Source organism: Aspergillus sclerotioniger (genome assembly GCF_003184525.1).
Source record: "Aspergillus sclerotioniger CBS 115572 chromosome Unknown BO94scaffold_13, whole genome shotgun sequence".
In the NCBI taxonomy this organism is placed as follows: domain Eukaryota; kingdom Fungi; phylum Ascomycota; class Eurotiomycetes; order Eurotiales; family Aspergillaceae; genus Aspergillus; species Aspergillus sclerotioniger.
In genome coordinates, this window is record NW_020291003.1 from 956,076 (window position 1) to 976,215 (window position 20,140).

Consider the following 20,140-nt stretch of genomic DNA (forward strand, 5'->3'; position numbering starts at 1 on the left):
CTAGATTAATAGAGCTAATCCGGTATTTTGTCCAGGTGCTTCCTGTCTTTGGTCAAGCTCCTATCGATAAGTATTCCATCTGGATGTAGCAGAGATGGTTCATGCGCTATCCGATACCAGACGCATCGAGGAACTTATCTGAGATCACAGGCCGGTGCAGTAGTATTGTCTTCGATAGTTTCAATAAAGCTGCACGCGAATCAGATTGATCAGATCACCCATTGTCAAGGGCCTAACCCGTCACCTCGTGTTGATGGCCGGGCTCTTTCGGCTTCTCCACCAGTCATTGTCGCAGGATATGCAGGTGCCAGCTTCGAACAGAACCCTCATTTGGAGGGCCTAGAGTGGAGTAAGTCCTAGATCCATCGTGGATAGCAGTCAGCAGTTAGGTAGCACACGGCTTAAGAGGCTGGGTGCGGGTACGGTGCTGAAAATCAAACCTCCGCTCCGGGTTCGTGGTGAAATGGGGACACTGTGCGCTGCTCTCCAACCATAACTGCATATATTGGCACTCGTACACAGTAGGTACGGAGTAGAGATGCTGGCCCTCAAGGGGAAATGTTTCGGCGCGCCGTGCTACGGATGGCGGCAGCAGCCCGAGGCGCAGGGGTCTCCTCCGTCCCTCCGCCGAGTCCATCCTTCCTCTCGCCATCTCGCCGTCATTCAGAGACGCAATCATCTTGAATAAGCTTCACGGAGTCAAAATGGAGGCGCAACTTCCTTGCAACCACATGCGGACGGAGCCAACGGTCTCATAAAGTTGATTCCATGGGGTAACTACGCGGGATCCCCGCTGCTCACAAAGCTACCCGCTTCATCATGCAGGGTATCCACATCACCTTGTTTCCATTCACATTAAGCTGTGCAGAGCATTGTCGCTGACTCTGGTGGCACTGCTAGATCCTCTCTCTATCGGCATCGGCATATCTCCCAATCGTATGTGCGCCGGCACACTGCTCGAAGCATGTGTCAGAGGATCAAATCCCTTCGGTGAATCACACGGATGGCACAATCTGGAGGTAATGGGAAGCGCTTTACAACCGATGACGAGACCACAGAAGTGATCATTTCGGCTTGATAAGGACATCCAATACTAGCAGTCATCACGTTAGCAGAGGTATCCCCGAGGATGTGTGGATCGTGCCAAGGGCTCTTGGGAAGACACGGAGTCTCACTCTCCACGAGTACCGTGTATTCGGTCTTGAAAGCAGTTTGAAGCGAACATCCCATAAAAGCGACGAGTCATACTCATCCCATCATCATCTAGCCGTCGGCCTCTTCTCGGCCCTTTCTTCGATACCACGCGATACCGGCAGATGCCCCTGCGAAGTCTGCCCTAGCGAGGAAGGGGTACACAGTGGGATTGAAGCCATGCTTCTGGAAGCTGTGTCCTTCCAACATAGATCCGGGACTTTAGCGTGCATGGCCCGGAGTTCGACATCGGGGAGGAAATGACGTCATAAACAACAGAACCTACACTCCATGATGAGAACGTCTGGTTCATGATAATTGATCTAAGGTAGGATGGCTCTCACAATCCATGGGCACCATTCCCGAGGGCTTCAATGCAGGAGGAGTATCTATATCTGAGCAAACCGGATCTGTCAGGTTTGCCTCTTGCTGCGTCATGGGCAGCTCCAGATGATTGACCAAACAGCGCTCGTTGCTTTGTCCTCGGTCGCTGGGCGGGTTACCGGTTGAGGAAGCCCGATAAGCGCACGAACCGCTAATTGGCGCAACCGTTCATTGCCCGCGCATTTTGGCCCAGCTGTTCTGACTCTGGGCGCCTGATGGCGTGATTTGCTTGATTCCATCCTTGTATATACCTGCCAGGATTGATAGGATTCTAATATCTGGGGGTAATATTTCGGAGGAACCCTAAGGCTGGATTGCGGGGCTTACCCCAATTGCATGCCCCTCAATGTGACGTGCGGTTTTATGGTGGATCGTGGACTGCGGCAAACTGTACCAGGAGCTTCAAGCATTCTCATTGATTGTCTCGGAAGTGCCCCACGCTGATCGATCGATTTCAGAGCAGTACCCCGCTGCTACTGGAAACATTTCCTCGGATGCCCCTATATTCATGACGTCGTGCCACAGTGGCCTTCTTGGAGCATTGCACTCAATCCTTCCAGTTGAGACGGTGAGAGTATCCTTTAAGAAGGGGATTCGCAATCCCGATGTCTCCGCATCTGCTTGGATCAATACACCCCCGTCCCTTGTACTGAGGCGCTCTGTTCTGGTATGGGATTACTCGATCAGAACCGCGCTTCAGTCTTGCTCACGTCCTGGCCGTCGCTTTGCCTAAGCTGCACTTATGACCCCGACAACGGCAGCGTTTCCTCAGCACCCGAGAAAAGTCCTCCAGCATGGCCACCGACGACTCTTCAACCAAGCTTTCGGAATCGGATCCCGAGAAACCCAAAACATTCGGCCAAGGAAGGAGCTCAAGTCCTGCTTGTCAACCGGAGAATACACATGCAGAGCATGCCACGCAGTCGGACGCTGATAGTGAACTTCGAGGAAGGTTCCATGGCCCCGACAAACGAGAATTGACCGAAGACGACTGTTACGAGAAGCTGGGCTTCTGTTTCCCTTGGTACAAGAAGTGGTCGATTATTACCGTTATCTTCGTTGTACAAATGTCCATGAATTTCAACAGCAGTACCTTCTCCAACGCCGTTCCGCAATTATCAGAGCACTTTCGGATTAGTGAACAGGCCGCTCGGGTGGGCCAAATGATCTTCCTCGTCACATACGCCTTTGGCTGCGAACTCTGGGCCCCATGGAGTGAGGAATTTGGTCGCTGGCCCATTATGCAACTCAGTCTCCTGCTCGTCAATATCTGGCAGATACCTTGTGCACTGGCTCCTAATTTTGGGACCATGGTCGTTTGTCGTGGTCTTGGTGGACTGAGTTCAGCAGGTGGCTCGGTCACTCTCGGAATGACTGCGGATATGTGGGAGCCTGATGATCAAGGCTTTGCCGTAGCTTACGTGGTCCTGTCTTCTGTCGGAGGGACTACCATTGGACCGATCTTTGGTGGCATGATGCAGCAATGGCTGAAGTGGCGATGGAACTTTTGGATCCAACTCATGTTCGGTGGTGTTACCCAAATTCTTCATTTCTTCCTTGTCACCGAGACGCGATCCACGATTCTCCTGGACCGGGAGGCCAAACGCCGACGAAGGACGAAAGAGGAGCCTGATGTATATGGTCCGAACGAGCTAAAGCCGTCCCGATTTAACATCAAGGAGGTTTTGCGTGTCTGGCGCCGACCATTTGAAATGTTCCTCCGGGAACCTATCGTGCTCTTTCTTTCGTTGCTCTCTGGCTTTTCAGACGCGCTCATCTTCACCTGCATTGAGTCCTTTTCGTTGGTCTTTGCCCAGTGGGGTTTTGATGCGCTCCAGATCGGGTTATGCTTCATTTCTATTCTGATCGGTTACTTGGTTGCCTACGTGATATTCCTACCGGACATCTATCGCCAACGACAGGTGAGGCGCCGGGAAGGGAATGCCTCTCGGGTGGCCGAACGGCGCCTCCTGCTCCTACTTTTCATCGCCCCGCTTGAAACGATCGGCCTATTTGGCTTCGCCTGGACCACGATGGGACCAGAATACACGCACTGGATTGTGCCTTTGGTGTTTGCGTTTTTGATCGCGATTGCCAATTACGGGATTTACATGGCGACGATCGACTACATGGTTGCCGCGTATGGGGAATACTCCGCGTCGGCGACAGGAGGCAATGGGTTTGCGCGAGATCTGCTGGCGGGATTGTCGGCCATGTACGCGACACCGATGTACATAAATATCGGTGGTCGCTTTCATCTACAATGGGCGAGTACAATCCTTGGCTGCTTGGCCATTCTGGTAACGATTCCCATCTACGTCTTCTATTGGAAGGGCCCTGAGATCCGGGCGAACAGCAAGTTCGCGCAAACACTCGAGGCAGACCGGGAGCGGCACGCGGCAGTCCGTCGGGCCAGTCAAATGAGCGTTTCACGGAAGGCGTCCATGGCCTAGTGCTGAGTTGCGCCAGTGTCCATTTCCGTACTTCAGATGTCCGGAGAATTCTTGCGGAGACTTACCTGATGGTATGCGTAGATACCCGTGTCTTTCTGCTGATCCGAACGGTTGTACAAGGGCCGTGTCACGGCTCAAAGGAATGATCAATGACTGTTTTGCACAGTTGAGGGTTACCCTGCTCGTAGTCACGGGGTAGCTACGATTCCAAGACGCCTTTGGGTGGGTCGACAATATCAGGCGCTCAGTCAAGCGTAAACCCCTCATCCCTCACGGATTGTTTCCCTTCTATGGATTAGTATCATTGTCATGCACCGCCAATCTATTTGGCCTCGAGCATGCTACGCCGCCAGGGTGCCTGAGTCTTAGACACCTCGTATCCGAATGCAACAATCCATCGCTGCCTACCAATACTACCATGTCGCCTAGAAGGACCTGCGAGTCTAAGCACATCTCACAGTGGCCTGAGATTCCGACTTCCCCGCGAGCCTCAGCTGCTTGACTCTCCGCATACAGATGGTTGGTTGATATCATCGGTTAACACCCTAGACGATAAGAAGTGGATGCTGTTTGTACGACGAGAGCACCCGCCAGCTTCTCCGCACTATCGACGCCACCAAGAGGGGGTGTTGATCTCACGTCATCGCAAGACAGAATCTTGTCTTGACTGTTGTTCATCGCATACACTGTGAATGCTTTATGATTGTTGCTTATTGAACAGTTTTAAACAGTCAATAATTGTTGGGTCCAGAAGATGTCATGGCGTTGTGCCTGGCCCGTTGTTGGCAGTTCCCCGCGTTATCGCCATGCCAGAGGTCAACACTAATGATCCTCACCCACACTAAAAGGTGTGGCGCTATCATTGCGATGACACACATGAGACTAGTTCCGCCATTGGTTATGTTCCACATGGTAGGTCAGGCAATCCGACAGGCACATGCTATGGAGAAATCAAAGGGTCTGGGCATGCAAGCTCACCGACTATCGAAAGCTAGTTCGAGCTCGGACTAGGGCTACAAAACCTCTCCAGTCAGCACTCTGTGCTTGTGAGACATACTGCCTCTTCCCGGTCCGAGGAATCCGGTCTGGACGCCTGAGCTAATTCCAGGCCGTCCGAATGGTTGCCGTTGACTCGCCAAGCTCTCAGCCTTGTCCTACTGAAGAGCTGAAGATGAATTACCAAAATAGCACAGCAGCCTAGGAGGCATCATTCATCAGAAATACCCGGTCGATACCCGACAGGGAATGGTTCTACGGATAGGGACAACTTCGCCGGCGACAAGGTCACGATGGATGCTCGTCACCAGGTGACACTCGGAGATACCTGGTTACGCGATTTACCCGACCATCTGTTGAGACAGCCGGCAGACTAGCACTCGCGATACGACATCACAAGCCGGGATGCTAGCTTTTCCCATCACAATCAGACACCAGATGGCCGGCCTAGCAGTCATGCCACTGAATCCGCCTCGTCGAATATATAAGGAACCAGAACCCCCATCCAACTCATCCTGCATCCAACCATCAATCATCCAGTTGCCTTTCAATCTTGAGCAACATGCATCTCGCACGCCTCACCATTTTCGCTCTTGTCTCCCACCTCGCGGCGGCAGTGCTCCCCCGTGACGACACTCCAACCACCCTCGTCGCGGTGCCCTCTGCTGTCGTCGCGGATGCTGTGGCCACGCCCTCCCCGATCCAGCCGGGCATGACCAGCAACTGCAACTCGTTCCACCTGGTGGCCAGCGGAGAAACCTGCGCCACCATTGCCACCAGCGCGGGCATCACTCTGGCCAACTTTTACTCTTGGAACCCAAGTGTCGGGACCGGCTGCAATACCCTCTGGCTGGGATACTATGTCTGCACGGGGGTGAGTGCCACCACCACCAGTGTTCCTACGACTACCACTGCCACCACCACTGCCACCACCACTCGCACCACGAGCGTGGCGACCCCGTCGCCGACGCAGTCGGGGATGGTGAGTAACTGTGACGCATTCTACCTGGTAGCGTCCGGCGATACATGCACGACGGTTGCGCAGAAGAAGGCAGTGTCAGTGACGGATATTGTGTCGTGGAACCCGGGTGTTGGGACTGGTTGCACGAACTTGTGGTTGGGATATTATATTTGTGTGGGGGTTTACTAGTGATGCAGCAGAGCGTATTGGGGATGATTATGGGATGAGATATGCTATCAGTGTTAGTGGGACTACTGGTGGTTTTAGGGATCATTTGGCTTTCAGTATGACATGTTGATAGGTCATTCATTAGTCTGTGACGCGTTGAGTTGAAGCAACTGTTGAATACTAGTCCCGTAAGTGGTATGTTCACCTCGAGCAGACGCTAATTTCTCTGGCGTAACAGTAAACCTACAGCTCTCCATTGAACGTATGCCCTCTAGACAGTCCCTATAGCAGCTAGTAGAACTGTAATCTTAGGTGAAGAGTTTTCGATGTGACGCTAAGTACTATATATTGCGACCAGCTTGACCCCAGGATGAGAGAGTTGATGCATCAACACTGCTATCTGATTGTTACCTAATATCTCGCATCGTGACTTTAGTCTCATCTATCCACCCGCTATCTCGCAGATAGTTCCGACCGGTGTTCATTTACCTGGTGCATTGAGTGCATTAAGCAACTCCACTAGGCCCATTCATTCCGCGACCAGCCGGAGTGCGGAAACATCATTCCGAAATGCCGCGCACACCAGGTGGCCAATGCAGACCCGCGGATTGCCGCTGATTTCTCGAGTGCGGGGAAGTCCAACCAACTGCACGCTCATTGCTCACCGGTCGGAAATGGGGCCGTGGATGACGACGGACTGGCCCGGCTGGTGGCTGCCTCCACTCGGCCACCGCGATAACACCGCCATGATCGCCAACCGAGGGTCGCTGGCAGATGGGACTTAAAAGGTCCCTGAGCGCCGGCATTCCTGGCCGACTGCTTGACAACTCGTATCCCAACATGGCCTTTCAGACTGTTCTTCTGGCCGCCGTGGCCGTGGTCTACTTCATCATTCGTTATCTCAACCGCACCGATGTCCCTAAAATCAAAGGCATTCCTGAAATCCCCGGTGTGCCTCTCTTCGGCAACCTCTTACAACTGGGCGAGCGTCATGCTGTTGTCGCACGCAAATGGGCGAAACAATTCGGCCCTGTCTTCCAAGTGCGCATGGGAAATAAGGTGAGTGAATCCTCTCCAACGGGGGAATATTCTGACCGATCAGCGCGTCGTGTTCGCCAACAGCTTCGATTCGGTCCGTCAGCTCTGGATCAAAGACCAGAGCGCTTTGATCTCGCGCCCCACCTTTCACACTTTCCACAGCGTCGTGTCTACCTCCCAGGGCTTCACCATTGGGACCTCGCCATGGGATGAGTCCTGCAAGCGCCGACGCAAGGCCGCCGCCACAGCCCTGAACCGACCCGCCGTCCAATCGTACATGCCGATCATCGATCTCGAATGCACCGCCAGCATCAAGGAGTTGTTCAAGGATAGTCAGAACGGGTCGGTGGATATCAACCCGAAGGCTTATTTTCAGCGGTTTGCGTTGAATACCAGTCTGACTCTGAACTACGGCTTCCGCATCGAGGGCAATGTCGACGATCAACTGCTGCACGAGATTGTCAATGTCGAACGTGGTGTCGCCAATTTCCGAAGCACCAGCAACAACTGGCAGGATTATATCCCGTTACTGCGTATCCTGCCCAAGCAGAACCGCGAGGCCGGGGAGTTCCGTGTGCGTCGGGATAATTATTTGAGCTTTTTACTGGACATTCTCAAAGAGCGTATTGCCAAGGGGACCGATAAGCCCTGCATTACTGGTAACATTCTGAAGGATCCGGAAGCCAAGCTGAACGAGGGTAATCCCATCCCAACCCTTATTTCACAATCGATTATCTCTGATACGATGTGTAGCTGAAATCAAATCCATCTGCGTCACCATGGTCTCCGCCGGTCTGGACACCGTCCCCGGCAACTTGGTCATGGGGATCGCCTACCTCGCCTCCGAAGACGGTCAACGCATCCAGCAAAAGGCCTACGACGAGATCATGAAGGTATACCCGGATGGCGACGCATGGGAGAAGTGTCTCGTGGAAGAGAAAGTGCCCTACGTGTCTGCTCTGGTCCGCGAAACCCTCCGCTTCTGGACCGTCATTCCCATCTGTCTTCCCCGCGAAAGTACCAAGGATATCGAATACAATGGGGCGACGATTCCCACTGGAACTACCTTTTTCATGGTACCCACCCACCCTCTTCTCTTCCCCCCTTGCATACATACTAACACATGGTAAACAGAACGCCTGGGCCGCCGACTACGACGAAGACCATTTCCAACTCCCTGACAAATTCATTCCCGAACGGTACCTCGATATCGGAGAGGGATCGGGCACCCCGCATTACGGGTATGGTGCTGGATCGCGCATGTGTGCTGGCTCGCATCTGGCGAACCGGGAGCTGTTCACGGCGTATGTCCGGTTGATTACGGCGTTTACGATGCATCCGTCCCGGGATGAGGCTGATCGACCGATCCTGGATGCGATTCATTGTAATGAGATTGCGACGGGGTTGACGACGGAGCCGAAGCCGTTCAAGGTGGGGTTTAAGCCGAGGGATCCGGTGAGTTTGCAGAGGTGGATTGAGGAGAGTGATGAGCGGACGAAGGATTTGTAGATATACCAGGGGTTATGATGCTATGATGGTGCTTTGTATATATGATTATTTCGAGGTAGATGGTAGGAAGCTAGAATTCCACTCTTTCACTACCTGATTAAGAGAGAGAGAGAGATAGGTAACACCATGTAACCCTGTACACAGTACAAGGACACGTATCTCCACCACAAACCTCCCTACCTACCAACATAGCAGTAACCCCAAGAAACCCGGCTAAACACATCCCCATCCCATCCCATCCCATCTCCATCCCCATCTCAACTCCAATCCCACCAACAAACCAACCAATGAAATTAAGCCATTAACGAACCACTAGATACTAACCAACTACCCAACCCAATGAAATACACAGTAACTAAAAAGTAAGTGGAGAAGCGGAAGAACCCCGCCCTACCGCCCGCCGATCGCTTCACCGCCGCCGCCAACCGACCATCCAATTAACGAAGAATCCAATGATTCCCATCCATCCATCCATTCCATCTCCTCATGTCATGTTCTCTCTCCACACTACAAACTACTGACTTTCCTCACAATCAATCACAATGAACCACCCCGACCCGGACCAAGAAATCGACCCGGATCCAGATATATGGGATAACCCCCTCGACAACAATGATGCAATAAACACGAATACCCGGGAAAATGCCCCGCGCAAACGAAGGAGGAAATATATCGCCAAGGCTTGGTATAACCTACCCTGACCCTTGTCTACTGGCATTCTACATAACGATTGAAAAGGAGATGGGTACTGACTGATATGATGGAAAAAGTAACGAATGCAAACGCCGCAAAATCAAATGTAACGGACAATCGCCCTGTCAGCGATGCGGGAGACAAAGGGTGGGGTGTGTGTATGAGAATCAGCCCAGGGGTGTGATAGATGGTGGGGGGGATCAGTATGTTTTTCATTTATCTATGGTATTGGTATTGGTATTGGTATTGGTATTAACGAAACTAGAGAATCCATGGCTCTTCTCCTCCAACAAATGAGCGCCATGCAGGAGCAAATCACTACTCTTACTACGGCTGTGCATGCCTTGACGCAGAGTGGTCTTTCTGTGTCTACTGGTATAGGAATAGGGCTAGGGAGCCGATCTGATGGGGCATTCCGACGACGAGCATCCATGAAAGATAAAGACAAAATGAAAGAAAAAGAAGTGGTTTTTCAAGGCCCGACTACTTCGGCGTTTAGTCTTGATCTCGCCAAATCGAGTCTCCAGAGGCGAGGGATCATTGAGAATATTGACGCAGATGGTCCCGAAGACGGGGACTTAACACGCGCGCCATCGCCATCGCCAATCCCGTCACGACATCCAGGGGATCCATTATGGACGATTGGCAAATCCGAAGCGTTGAGGTTGTGTCGGGTGTATGAGGAGGAAATGGGGATCATGTACCCCGTGTTGGATCTACAGCTATTATTGCAGCAAGTGGAGATATTGTATGGTGGAGAGACGTGGCCACGTATGTCAGCGGGAAACGGAAATGGGCTGGATGCCGACGATGTGCATATTCTGCGCTTGGTGTTTGCGTGTGCCTTGACGGCCGAAGCAGCAGGGAGTAGTGCCCTGGCTATGGGGTTATTTGAGAGCGTGCGTGAAGTAGCGGATATTTGTGTATGGGGGGCTGCGGAGATTAAGAATATTATCTTTTTGACGTTGGTGGTGAGTCACATACCTACCTACCTACCCCTGGGTCTTGGGATGAGCTAATGGGATGATATAGGCAATATTCTACTTCCAAATCGACGAAGAAACCCTCGCCTGGCGCACCATCGGCATCGTCGAACGCATGTGTCTCGAAAAAGGCCTGCATCGACGCGAAACACTCACCCACCCCTCCATAGCCAAAGCAGGAAAAGACCGTGTCCTCCGACTCTTCTGGTCCATCTACATCCTCGATATCCGATGGAGTTTCGGCACCGGCATGCCCTTCTCGCTCGAAGACAGCGACATCGATCCGTGGCTGCCCGAACCAGAGGAAAAAACACCCTATCTGCACGTCATGATCCGGTACAGTCGAATCGCCGCCAAAGTATGGAAATTCATCTCGGCATTTAACAACACCAACGAGATCAAAAAAGAAGAGATGAATTACCTCGACTGGCAAGTCCAGCGCTGGACAGCGGATATCCCATCTGTGCTACGACTCGATTCTCCCATCGTCGAACTAGATGGCCAAGCCCCCCGGAGTCTGCGTCGTCTGCGTGCTCTGCTCTACCTCCGCGCGAACCAGCTCCGCATGCTCATCCATCGCCCGGTGCTGCACTCGGCGGCGCATATCGCGCGGTACCCCGTCGAGTCGCAGACGGTGGTGGAGCTAGCGAAAGGGTCTATTCGGTTTATTACCCGGTTGAATGAGAAAACGGACATATACCGTCTGCAGCAGATAACCTTCAACTGGTTCTTGGTGTCGGCTGTCGCGGTGGTGTTTCTGGCTGTGACGCAGGCTCCGACGACTTTTAGTACCCAGTGCAAGGAGGAGTTTTATATGGCGTTGGAATTGGTCAAGGGGTTTTCGACGAGGTCGTATATCTCGTTGCGTTTGTGGAAGTCGATTCGGAGTTTGAGGAAACTGGGTCCGCAGTTGATGCATCGCGAGCCGGAGATAGTACAGGGACCGGGGACGGAGATAGCACCGAGTCTATCCACAGGCACGGAGCAGTCGCCGCTGGACGGGGCGCAGATGACCCGCGAGCTGATGGAGTGGTTCGAGGCGGTGGGGAATCTGGAAACGCAGATCATGGGCATGGCGCCGCAGGGGTTCGAGGAGTGGCAGCGGTATGATTATGGGGAAGAGTTGTCGAGTGTCATGAAGGATTGTTTCTGATGCCACTGGCCTATGCCATTCAGATGATGAATAATTGGCTGTGATATTAGATCCGATCCAGTGTAATACCCTCATAAGAGTGATACTGTCACACCAGTGTATCCCCACCCTATCCAAACAAACGATCTATTCAAATCCATTATCCAAACTCCAAACTCCATCACCTGTACAAAACCCCTTCCCTATTCCTGTCAATTGAAATAAGCAAGAAATAGCCCTTTTTAACCCCCACAACCCAACCCAACCAAAGAAACCCAACACACTGACATCCCCCAAACAAATCCATCTTACCATCCACCCCTCCCCCCACCACCACCACCAAACCCTCCCCTCCCACCATGCCCCCCATGATGTCCCCCAAACCCACCCCCCGGACCTCCATGATGTCCCCCGAGCCCACCCCCCGGACCCCCAAATCCACCTCCAGGCGGCCCCCCATGATGTCCTCCTCCGTGATGTCCACCAAACGATTGCATTGGCATTCCACCCCCTCCGCCACCGTGATGTGGTCTCGGGGGTGGATAGCCGCCGCCCATGCCGCCGCCCATATTAGGGTATCGGTTCCGGTGGGAGGAGAAACAGGAGCCCATTTTGGTTTTTCTTCGGTTGGTATGGTTGGTTGTGGGGTTTGTGATTCGTGATTATAGATGGGTTGTAGATGTTGGAAGAATCCTATTGTAGATGATGGTTTGAATGGCGAGTGGTGTATAGATATGTTAGGTAAGGTAAGGATGGAATTGATGATGGCTTGGGTATATGAAATATGTTAAAAAAAGCCAAAGTATAGGTAGGTAGGTATAAACGTGTGAAGAAAAGGTCCGGAGAGTTAGCATAGGGCAGACAAGGGAGAAGGAATATAAGCCCCGTCACGGTGTGTCGTGTCATGGCGTCATGTTCTCGGCGGGAGGGTGGGTGGGTGGGTGATGTAACCTTACTTTACCTACTTACAGTTACGGTTCCCCCCCTTGCAAAGTGCAACTTCAGTTGTTCCATTCCTTGGTTTTTGGGAATTACCCCTTACGATGAACCGAATTCATAGGTGGAAAATACAATAGCCTAGAGCAAAAAAGAAAAGATAAAAATGAATAATATAAAAATTTCCCTATATTCAATAATATCCGAACCCAGCCACAAAGAACCAAAAAAAGGAGTAGGTAGTAGGTAAAAATCTAAGAATGATACCGAAACTCCACCTCCGCGTCCCCCGTCCGCACCCGTCGATCATCCTCCTTCGAACCCGCCAAAATCTCCTCTTTCTTGGCATTCTCCCGTCGTAAATACACCGCGTGCAGAGCCACCACCACCTGCGCGACCACCAACGAACCCAGACTAAACCCGTTCCCTAGAACATATGGCGAAGTGCGATACACTTGTCCGGCGACGATCCCCGCGCAGTTCCCGATGGTTTGTTGGAGGCCGATGGCCAGCGCGCGACGGTATTGTGGCGCCACGTTGACGTTCAGCCATGCGACGTTTAGACCCACGCCCGTGTAGACGGCGATGCCGCAGAGGTAAGTCGCGAAGTATTTTACGGCGTTGGAGGAGACGGATAATAGCAGGATGTAGCCGATTATGCCGAAGATGTTGGTTACGAGGATGAACTGGATGTATTGTTAGTATACTGTCATAAGGATAATGGGAGAGTGGGGGATGAAGGGTGGGGGGGGGACATACGATTGAAAACCTCTCCCATCTATCGGCACAAACTGCCACCGCGATGAATACCACCGCGGCCCAGATATATACCGGGACGGTGAGCACATTACTCATCAGACTATTATATCCCAGACTTTCCAAGATAGTAGGGAGGAAAGTACTGAATCCGTAGAGGAGAATATCCTGACAGAACTGCGTCACGGCGCTGAAGAATAACTTCGGGTCACGGAGCGCAATCCGCATCTCCTCCATGTTGAATTCCTCACTGCCCATGTATTTCCGCCGTTGTTCGTTGCGGATCCGCATCATGTATTTTTCTTCTTCGCTGAGAAAGTAGGCGTTGCTGGGGTCGTTGGGGAGACCGAACCAGATGAGAATGGCGCAGATCAAGCTGAAGATGCCTTCGATTATGTAGACCCATCTTTTTGTTTTGAATTTAGGGTTAGTATGGGGTGTGCTTCGGGGAGGAAAGGAGGGAGGTACCTCCAACCGGCTTTTCCACCAATGCCGTCCATTTGTAGCAGACCGTAGGCGAGAAGACCGCCCACGGCACCCGAAATGGCCGCGCAGCTCATTAGGTAGGATACTCGTTTGGCTTGTTCTTCGCGACGGTAGACCATCGTCAGGTATAGGTTCAGACATGGGAAGAGACCCGCTTCGCAGCCGCCGAGGATCAATCGCGTGGCGTACAGTGAGGCCACATTATGGATGAACCCCGTGAACACGGTGGTGATGGACCAAATGATGCAGAGGCCGGTGAGGATGTTGCGGGGGGTGAGTCGCTTCATGGCTACCGCCCACGGGGCTTCAAGGAGTACGTAGGTGGCGTAGAAGATGGAAACCGCGGTGGAGTATTCGCTGTCGGATGCGCCGATGTCTGTGGGCATGCCGGCTACTTTGACGTTTCCTGCAGTTGTTAGATTATATCATGATAGGAGGGGTATAAGCATACCGATATTGCTACGATCGAGGAAACATGACAGATAGGTCAACATGATGATCGGCACAAAAGCCATATCTAGCTTCATGAGAAGCTTCTTCTCCTTGGCTGGGTCAAGTACGACATCGTCGATATCGCCAATGGCCGTCTCCTCAGGCACCTTCTGGTCGAGGGACTTGCGGACTGAGTCCTTGCGCTCGAGGGTATCCATGTGGTCGGCCATGATGCACGAGACTGGTATCAGGACAGTCTACTCCGGAGAACAAGAGGAGATCCGGGGTTATTAACCTGGCGACCCAGGCCAGGCAGCGGGGTGATAACAGCATCCACCGGTGCTATCTCTGGCTGCACTCCCACCGCACGGAGGTTGTCCGTGATGCAGCATCGGGCCGATGGACTGATAAGCAGCCGTCGTAGCTCGGAAAGGTATCTGACGAGCTGGTTTCATTGGTGGCTAGGGCCTCCTGGGCTGCGCTTATCATTCTGGTGGCCGTCCACCCCGGACATCGGAGCCCACATGCCGATAAGTATGGGGTAGAGCTGATAGGCTATCACTATAGTCATCATTATATATGATAACCTGCACACTGCCCTGTTTGCCATGATGCAATGCAATGTCCAACAGCTAACAGAAAAGCATGACCATATCAGATCCCTCCACCCTGACCAGCCAGCAAACCCGTCTGCTGGCCCGCCAAAACGCCATCACCAACACGGCCGGCTTCTCCCCGGGCACTCTTCAAGCAAATCTCCTCATCCTCCCCCAAAAGCATAGCCAGGACTTTCACAATCTCTGTCTCCGCAACCCAGTTGCCTGCCCCTTACTCGGCATCATTACCCCAGGAAACCCCTACCAGATCTTCCCATCACCATGCATCCAGAGCCCGGACTTTGATCTCCGTACCGACTGCCCTCTTTACCGGGTATACAAACATGGGAAATGCATCGCGGATAGAAAGCCCGACCTACTAGATGTCTGGCCATCTTCAGACGATAACCCCCAAGAGGAGAACTATACAGGCTTCCTCATCGGCTGCTCCTTCAGCTTCGAAGCTGCCCTCTGCGCCGCAAACCTAACCCCCAGACACCATCACACCTCCACCATCGTAGCCATGTACCGCACCTCCATCCCGCTGCTCCCCGCAGGAATCTTCACCAACGCTCACTGTATCGTGTCCATGAGACCCTACCGGGAGGAGGACGTCGAGCGGGTGCGGGAAATCACCCGACCTTACCTGGCCACGCATGGCGAGCCGGTGGATTGGGGGTGGGATGCAGTAAAACGTCTAGGAATCAAGGACATTGATTGTCCAGATTTTGGGGAACAGCAGGTATTCGAGGAGGGAGAGGTGCCCGTGTTTTGGGTAAGTAGACATTCTTTCTAGATAGCGGGCAGTAACCAATGGTATAGGCGTGCGGGGTTACGCCCCAGATGGCCATCGAGGCAGCAGGGGATAAGATTGACGGGCTGGTCTTTGCGCATGAGCCGGGGCATATGCTCGTGACCGATTGGAAAGTCGAGGACTTGGAGCGATTGAAGGGGGGTTGACTGCTTGCAAGGGATAATCGATGCGATACCTTGAGCATTCTATCACCACACCGTTCAACAGTTGACCAAGCAGCTGGTGCAAAGTTCTAAGCATCTATACGCGCAGCCAGATCTATAGTGGCTGCAATACTATTGATTTATATCCAGAATTCAGCAAAAACACATACCTAAGCCTCCAAAGCCTTGATAAAAGCCGGGCTCTCGTAGCCCTCCACCACCTTGGCGATAGGAATGAAGTGGGCCTCGGAGACGTCGTTTTGCAGCTGGCGGACATAATGCTGGGCCACCTTCAACCACAAGGCCTTTTCGCGTTGACTGGCCTCGGAGCCCTGCCAGACCCACAGTCGGCTGCCCACATCGTACAGGAAGATGTCGGTCGCAACCAAGTCGGATTGGTTGACCCGCTGACCATCCTTCACCAGGTCAAAAGACAGCGTTCCCGAGGCATCGCTGAGTCTAAAGAGCTTGCGCGACCGAGCATCTCCATCGGTCTGCTTGGAGAACCGCCCCGGTCGGGGGGCCTGGAATGTGGCCGGGTCAGCCTCCTTGCCGCCCAGCAGGTCCACCACCACCCGGGACCGCGACTCGAGTTGCGACAGCACCTCGACATCGATATGTTTGGCCAGAGTCATGTCATTGACCACCTGAGCAGCCTTGGCTTTTTCCATCGGGCTGCAGTTCTTGCCCTGCCAGACCCAAATCTTATCTCCCTTGTCCAAGACAAACACATCGTTCTCGTCCAGGCTCTGCCATGTGGGCTCAACCTCATGCACGATGATCGAGCGGGATACAGTGGGGTGCTTGAAGACGCGGAGGAGGGTGAAGATCTCCTTGGGGGCCTCCGGCTCGACGTGGGTGAAGCCGGAGCGAACACCGCCCGACCGGATGGCAATGTGGCGGAACAGCCCCAGGAATTCCTCCGAGGGCTCTTGTTGGATCTCGCGATGCTGCGTCGCAGTGCCATGCAGAAATTCATCCAGCTCGACCGTTTTATAGGCAGCCGTGCCCGCCTCGTCCTGGGTGGTCTTGCTGCCCAGCCAGAAGAAGATGTCGTGGCCCAGTTTGTCCCCCACCTTGTACGAGTGCAGCACGATGTAGCTGTCGCCGTCGTAGAATTCGCCCGCCCGTTCTTTCGGCCATGCGACGACCTCGAAATCCTCGATTCGCCAGATGTAGAGACCCGGCTCCTGGCCGATCTGTCCGTTGTTCCAGGCGGGCTCGGTGGCGGCGGAGTTGTACTTGACACGGTGGTCGAGGTCGGATCCGATCAATTCGACATTGCTGTCTTTGATGTCGTATTCTTTGAGGTGGACGAGGCCTTCGTGAGGTGGCATGTTGCAGAGTCTGTTGAAATAGATTGTGAATAATGATGTGGTAGATGGTTGGTGGCGGCGGCGGCGGCGAGGCGAGCTCTGCTCATTGCGGGGGCGGCAGAACACGGCGGGGGAAGGCGGTGAACCGGAGTCAGCATGTGATCGACGCCGCTTTTCCATTATAGCTTAAACCAACGCTGCTAACCTTCCAGAATGGTATAAACAGGAGGATGACTGGTCCATAGCTGGTCAACTTTCACCACCAAGGCTCTTACTTAGAAAGATAAGTCTTGTTCCATGCACATACGGAGGTGACACGATCCGCGACACCTCCAATCAGGGCCGGTTCGACTGAGAACTGGTTGATCGTATCGATCGTGGCGCTGGTGGATTCCACGTTTTGGATTGCTTGACCTCGGATTGGCTCCAAAATCTCTCACCAGCGAATACCTGCAATGTGCGGCCGGCAATGGCACACTGCCGATGACTTGGACTGGGCTGTCTTTATAGTCCACTACATCCTAAAGGGTAACAACTATGCACTGCTCCACATTGTTTGACTGCGAGGGACTGGTTCTAATAGGTCTAAGCAGCACACATCCAGCATCACACTGCAACATGAAATCTGTCATCTCTAACACCCACATCAGGCTAATAGATGCAGCACCTGACAGCTTTACCAGACACTTATCTGATCGTACCATCACCCATAGCAATCAGTATGACGCACATAAGCCTCCGGGGAAGTCCCCGGTTAGGATCGTCTGATGCACGAGAATTCCAGCACTGCACTGGAAAGGAATCCTCCCCGCAGATCGCTCGTCATGTCCATCCCTTGCATTCCTTTGCTATGCGCCTAATATAGAAGGTCGGTCCAGATTACCGAGCTGGAATGTTTGATATGCATTCCCGCCATACTACCACCTCAACAGCTATCACTAACTTCCTTGGAAGAGAGGCAATATCCTTGACTGAAGCGTGATATTCCAGTATAACTGCTTATACTTATCAGCAACCTCCATGCACACCCTATACTCTAGCAACGCTATGCCCAAGTTACCACACACACCACGACTGCATCGAGTCGTACCCCTTGATTGGGATACTCGACTCCACAGTCATAGACGAGGTATATGCAAAGCCTCCACGCGATGATCTTCTACCACTTTTAGAACCTGACGCGTGCTGCTGCGTGACTGCCACTCCTACACGAAGACCAGTAGTTACGTCCGGAAGATAGTTTCCACTGCTGTCCAGTGCAGTCGAATTTGCTATAGAAATGTACTGCAGCCATCCATGGGTTCCATAGCCTCTCGAATACGTACCAGCACACGGCAAAATCAACATGAAATCACCTCTTGTGGAAACAGCAGTAATGGACGAGTATCTACTCAAGAATGACCTCGAGTTCACCAGCGACGGACAGTTCGTCAAATGGGGCAAAGGAAACAAGAACCACCCTCGCAACTGGAGCACCACCCGGAAGGTGTTTGACATTGGCCTTATCTTTCTATTGGATCTCTTCGTGTATGTCACCACACCTCGCGTTGAACCATGCTAACCTGCAAAGAACTGCGACGAGTACAGCTGGTGTATGTTCCATGTTCTTAGAATCGACCTTTCTAATCATCCCAGGCATCGGCCGCATCTGAAGCCCGCCATGAATACCACATCGGGGCCACCTTGTCCACCTTTTGCTTCGTGACTTTGTATGTTCTTCCCCTACCCTGTGACATCAGCTAACCCCTCAGATTCCTCATCGGACAGGTAGTCGGCGCCATCATCTTCCCTCCTTGGTCCGAATGCTTCGGCCGTAAAAACCTCTATATCATCAGCAGCACCGGTAGCAGCATATGCTGTCTGATCATCGGGGTCGTCCATTCCCTAACCGCCGTCATCATCTGCCGCATCCTCGGGGGCTTCTTCAGTGCAATCCCCTACACCGTGGGCAGCGGCAGCAACGAAGACATGTTCGATACCCGCGCACGCATCTGGACCATCTTCCTCTGGACGATTGCCTCCAACGTGGGTCTCCTCATCGGACCCATCACCAGCACCATCATCATCGAAGCCCTCCACTGGTACCCCCCTCCCCCCACCCCCTTCACCTCTCTCCCCAAACTAACCCCCCACCCCAACACAGGCGCTGGGTCTTCTACATCTACACGATAATCCTCTCCCTCCTCAGCCTCCTCTTCCTCCTGATCCGAGAATCCCGCCCCGCCCTCCTCCTCGCGCACGAAGTCTCCCGAATCGAACGCGAAACCAACCCCTCTACGCCCCTCCACCCGCTCAACCACGACCACTCCCCCGACATCCGCACCTTCATCAAAGCCTCTCTCTTCCGCCCCTTACATCTCTTCTTCAGCGAACTCCTCATCTTCACCATCGCCATGATGATCGCCTTCTCCTTCGCCCTAGTCTACATCTTCACCGAAGCCCTCCAACCCATCTACGAATCCATGGGCTTCAGCCCCTCCTCTGCCTCTCTCCCATTCCTAGCCCTCGGCGTCGGCGTCATCATCAGCACCCTAACCCGCTTCTTAGACATCCACATCCTAAACACCCGTCGGGCGAACTCCCAGCCCATAAAACCAGAAGATAAACTCATAGGCCTGGCCATCGGTGCCCCGGTCTTCGCTATCGGACTCTGGTGGTTCGCGTGGACGATCCCACCTTACGCCGAGCACATCCACTGGATTATCCCCACCATCTCACTAGCATTTATCGGCTACGCCCTGAATGAATTCGACACCGTCCTCTACGGATATCTCTCAGATAGTTACCTCAGCTACGCAGCCAGCGGAACAGCATCCGTACAATTACTCAGGGCGTTATTATCCGGTGCATTTCCATTATTCACGAGACAGATGTTCGCTGGATTGGGCAATAATGTGGCTGCGTCGTTACTGGCGGCTCTCGCGACGGCGTTTTGTGCTGTTCCGGTGTTGTTTTTGTTCTATGGGGAGAGGATTAGAGCGAAGAGTCGGTTTGCGAGGTATAGTCTGGAGATTCAGGATGAGGTGGGGAAGAGGGGGTAGAAGAAGTATTTTCTGGGTTGGAGGGGTGAGATGGGGGATGGGGGGTTTGTATGATATTGTTGTTGGTGTTTGTTATGTGTTTATGATCAGTGTTTATGATTGGTTTTATTAT

General features: G+C 53.0%; 8 protein-coding genes across 8 annotated transcripts; 6 read left to right on the top strand and 2 right to left on the bottom strand.

Annotated features, from left to right (window-relative positions):
* The first annotated feature begins 2,091 nt into the window (after window positions 1-2,091).
* Window positions 2,092-4,172, top strand: BO94DRAFT_64768 (MFS multidrug transporter). Its single transcript, XM_025617571.1, has one exon. It carries the CDS (start codon window positions 2,370-2,372, stop codon window positions 4,026-4,028), a length of 1,659 nt encoding a protein of 552 aa, XP_025467908.1. The 5' UTR covers window positions 2,092-2,369; the 3' UTR covers window positions 4,029-4,172.
* Window positions 4,173-5,712: 1,540 nt separating this feature from the next.
* Window positions 5,713-6,168, top strand: BO94DRAFT_441732 (LysM peptidoglycan-binding domain-containing protein; the record flags this gene model as incomplete). The annotated part of the gene is made up of 1 exon (XM_025607510.1): window positions 5,713-6,168. A coding segment is annotated over one exon (456 nt), but the record flags the coding sequence as incomplete, so codon positions are not given.
* A 649-nt stretch (window positions 6,169-6,817) lies between these two features.
* BO94DRAFT_535121 (cytochrome P450) lies at window positions 6,818-8,797 on the top strand. Its single transcript, XM_025611705.1, has 4 exons — window positions 6,818-7,212; window positions 7,256-7,889; window positions 7,945-8,267; window positions 8,326-8,797. The coding sequence occupies exons 1-4, from the start codon at window positions 6,994-6,996 to the stop codon at window positions 8,698-8,700; spliced, it is 1,551 nt and encodes a 516-aa protein (XP_025467910.1). The 5' UTR covers window positions 6,818-6,993; the 3' UTR covers window positions 8,701-8,797.
* Window positions 8,798-9,188: 391 nt separating this feature from the next.
* Window positions 9,189-11,611, top strand: BO94DRAFT_565932 (putative C6 transcription factor). The gene is made up of 4 exons (XM_025614522.1): window positions 9,189-9,385; window positions 9,471-9,596; window positions 9,659-10,364; window positions 10,426-11,611. The coding sequence occupies exons 1-4, from the start codon at window positions 9,243-9,245 to the stop codon at window positions 11,527-11,529; spliced, it is 2,079 nt and encodes a 692-aa protein (XP_025467911.1). The 5' UTR covers window positions 9,189-9,242; the 3' UTR covers window positions 11,530-11,611.
* A 1,087-nt stretch (window positions 11,612-12,698) lies between these two features.
* On the bottom strand, window positions 12,699-14,336 carry BO94DRAFT_465391 (MFS general substrate transporter; the record flags this gene model as incomplete). The annotated part of the gene is made up of 4 exons (XM_025608111.1): window positions 12,699-13,130; window positions 13,204-13,606; window positions 13,669-14,092; window positions 14,138-14,336. The coding sequence occupies 4 exons, from the start codon at window positions 14,334-14,336 to the stop codon at window positions 12,699-12,701; spliced, it is 1,458 nt and encodes a 485-aa protein (XP_025467912.1).
* A 252-nt stretch (window positions 14,337-14,588) lies between these two features.
* Window positions 14,589-15,758, top strand: BO94DRAFT_64869 (DUF1445 domain protein). Its single transcript, XM_025617572.1, has 2 exons — window positions 14,589-15,489; window positions 15,537-15,758. Exons 1-2 carry the CDS (start codon window positions 14,764-14,766, stop codon window positions 15,672-15,674), a joined length of 864 nt encoding a protein of 287 aa, XP_025467913.1. The 5' UTR covers window positions 14,589-14,763; the 3' UTR covers window positions 15,675-15,758.
* An 83-nt stretch (window positions 15,759-15,841) lies between these two features.
* Window positions 15,842-17,008, bottom strand: BO94DRAFT_465533 (gelsolin family protein; the record flags this gene model as incomplete). The annotated part of the gene is made up of 1 exon (XM_025608122.1): window positions 15,842-17,008. The coding sequence occupies one exon, from the start codon at window positions 17,006-17,008 to the stop codon at window positions 15,842-15,844; it is 1,167 nt and encodes a 388-aa protein (XP_025467914.1).
* A 1,324-nt stretch (window positions 17,009-18,332) lies between these two features.
* Window positions 18,333-20,028, top strand: BO94DRAFT_465417 (MFS general substrate transporter; the record flags this gene model as incomplete). Its single annotated transcript, XM_025608113.1, has 5 exons — window positions 18,333-18,514; window positions 18,558-18,579; window positions 18,623-18,696; window positions 18,739-19,068; window positions 19,131-20,028. 5 exons carry the CDS (start codon window positions 18,333-18,335, stop codon window positions 20,026-20,028), a joined length of 1,506 nt encoding a protein of 501 aa, XP_025467915.1.
* Between the last annotated feature and the right edge of the window lie 112 nt (window positions 20,029-20,140).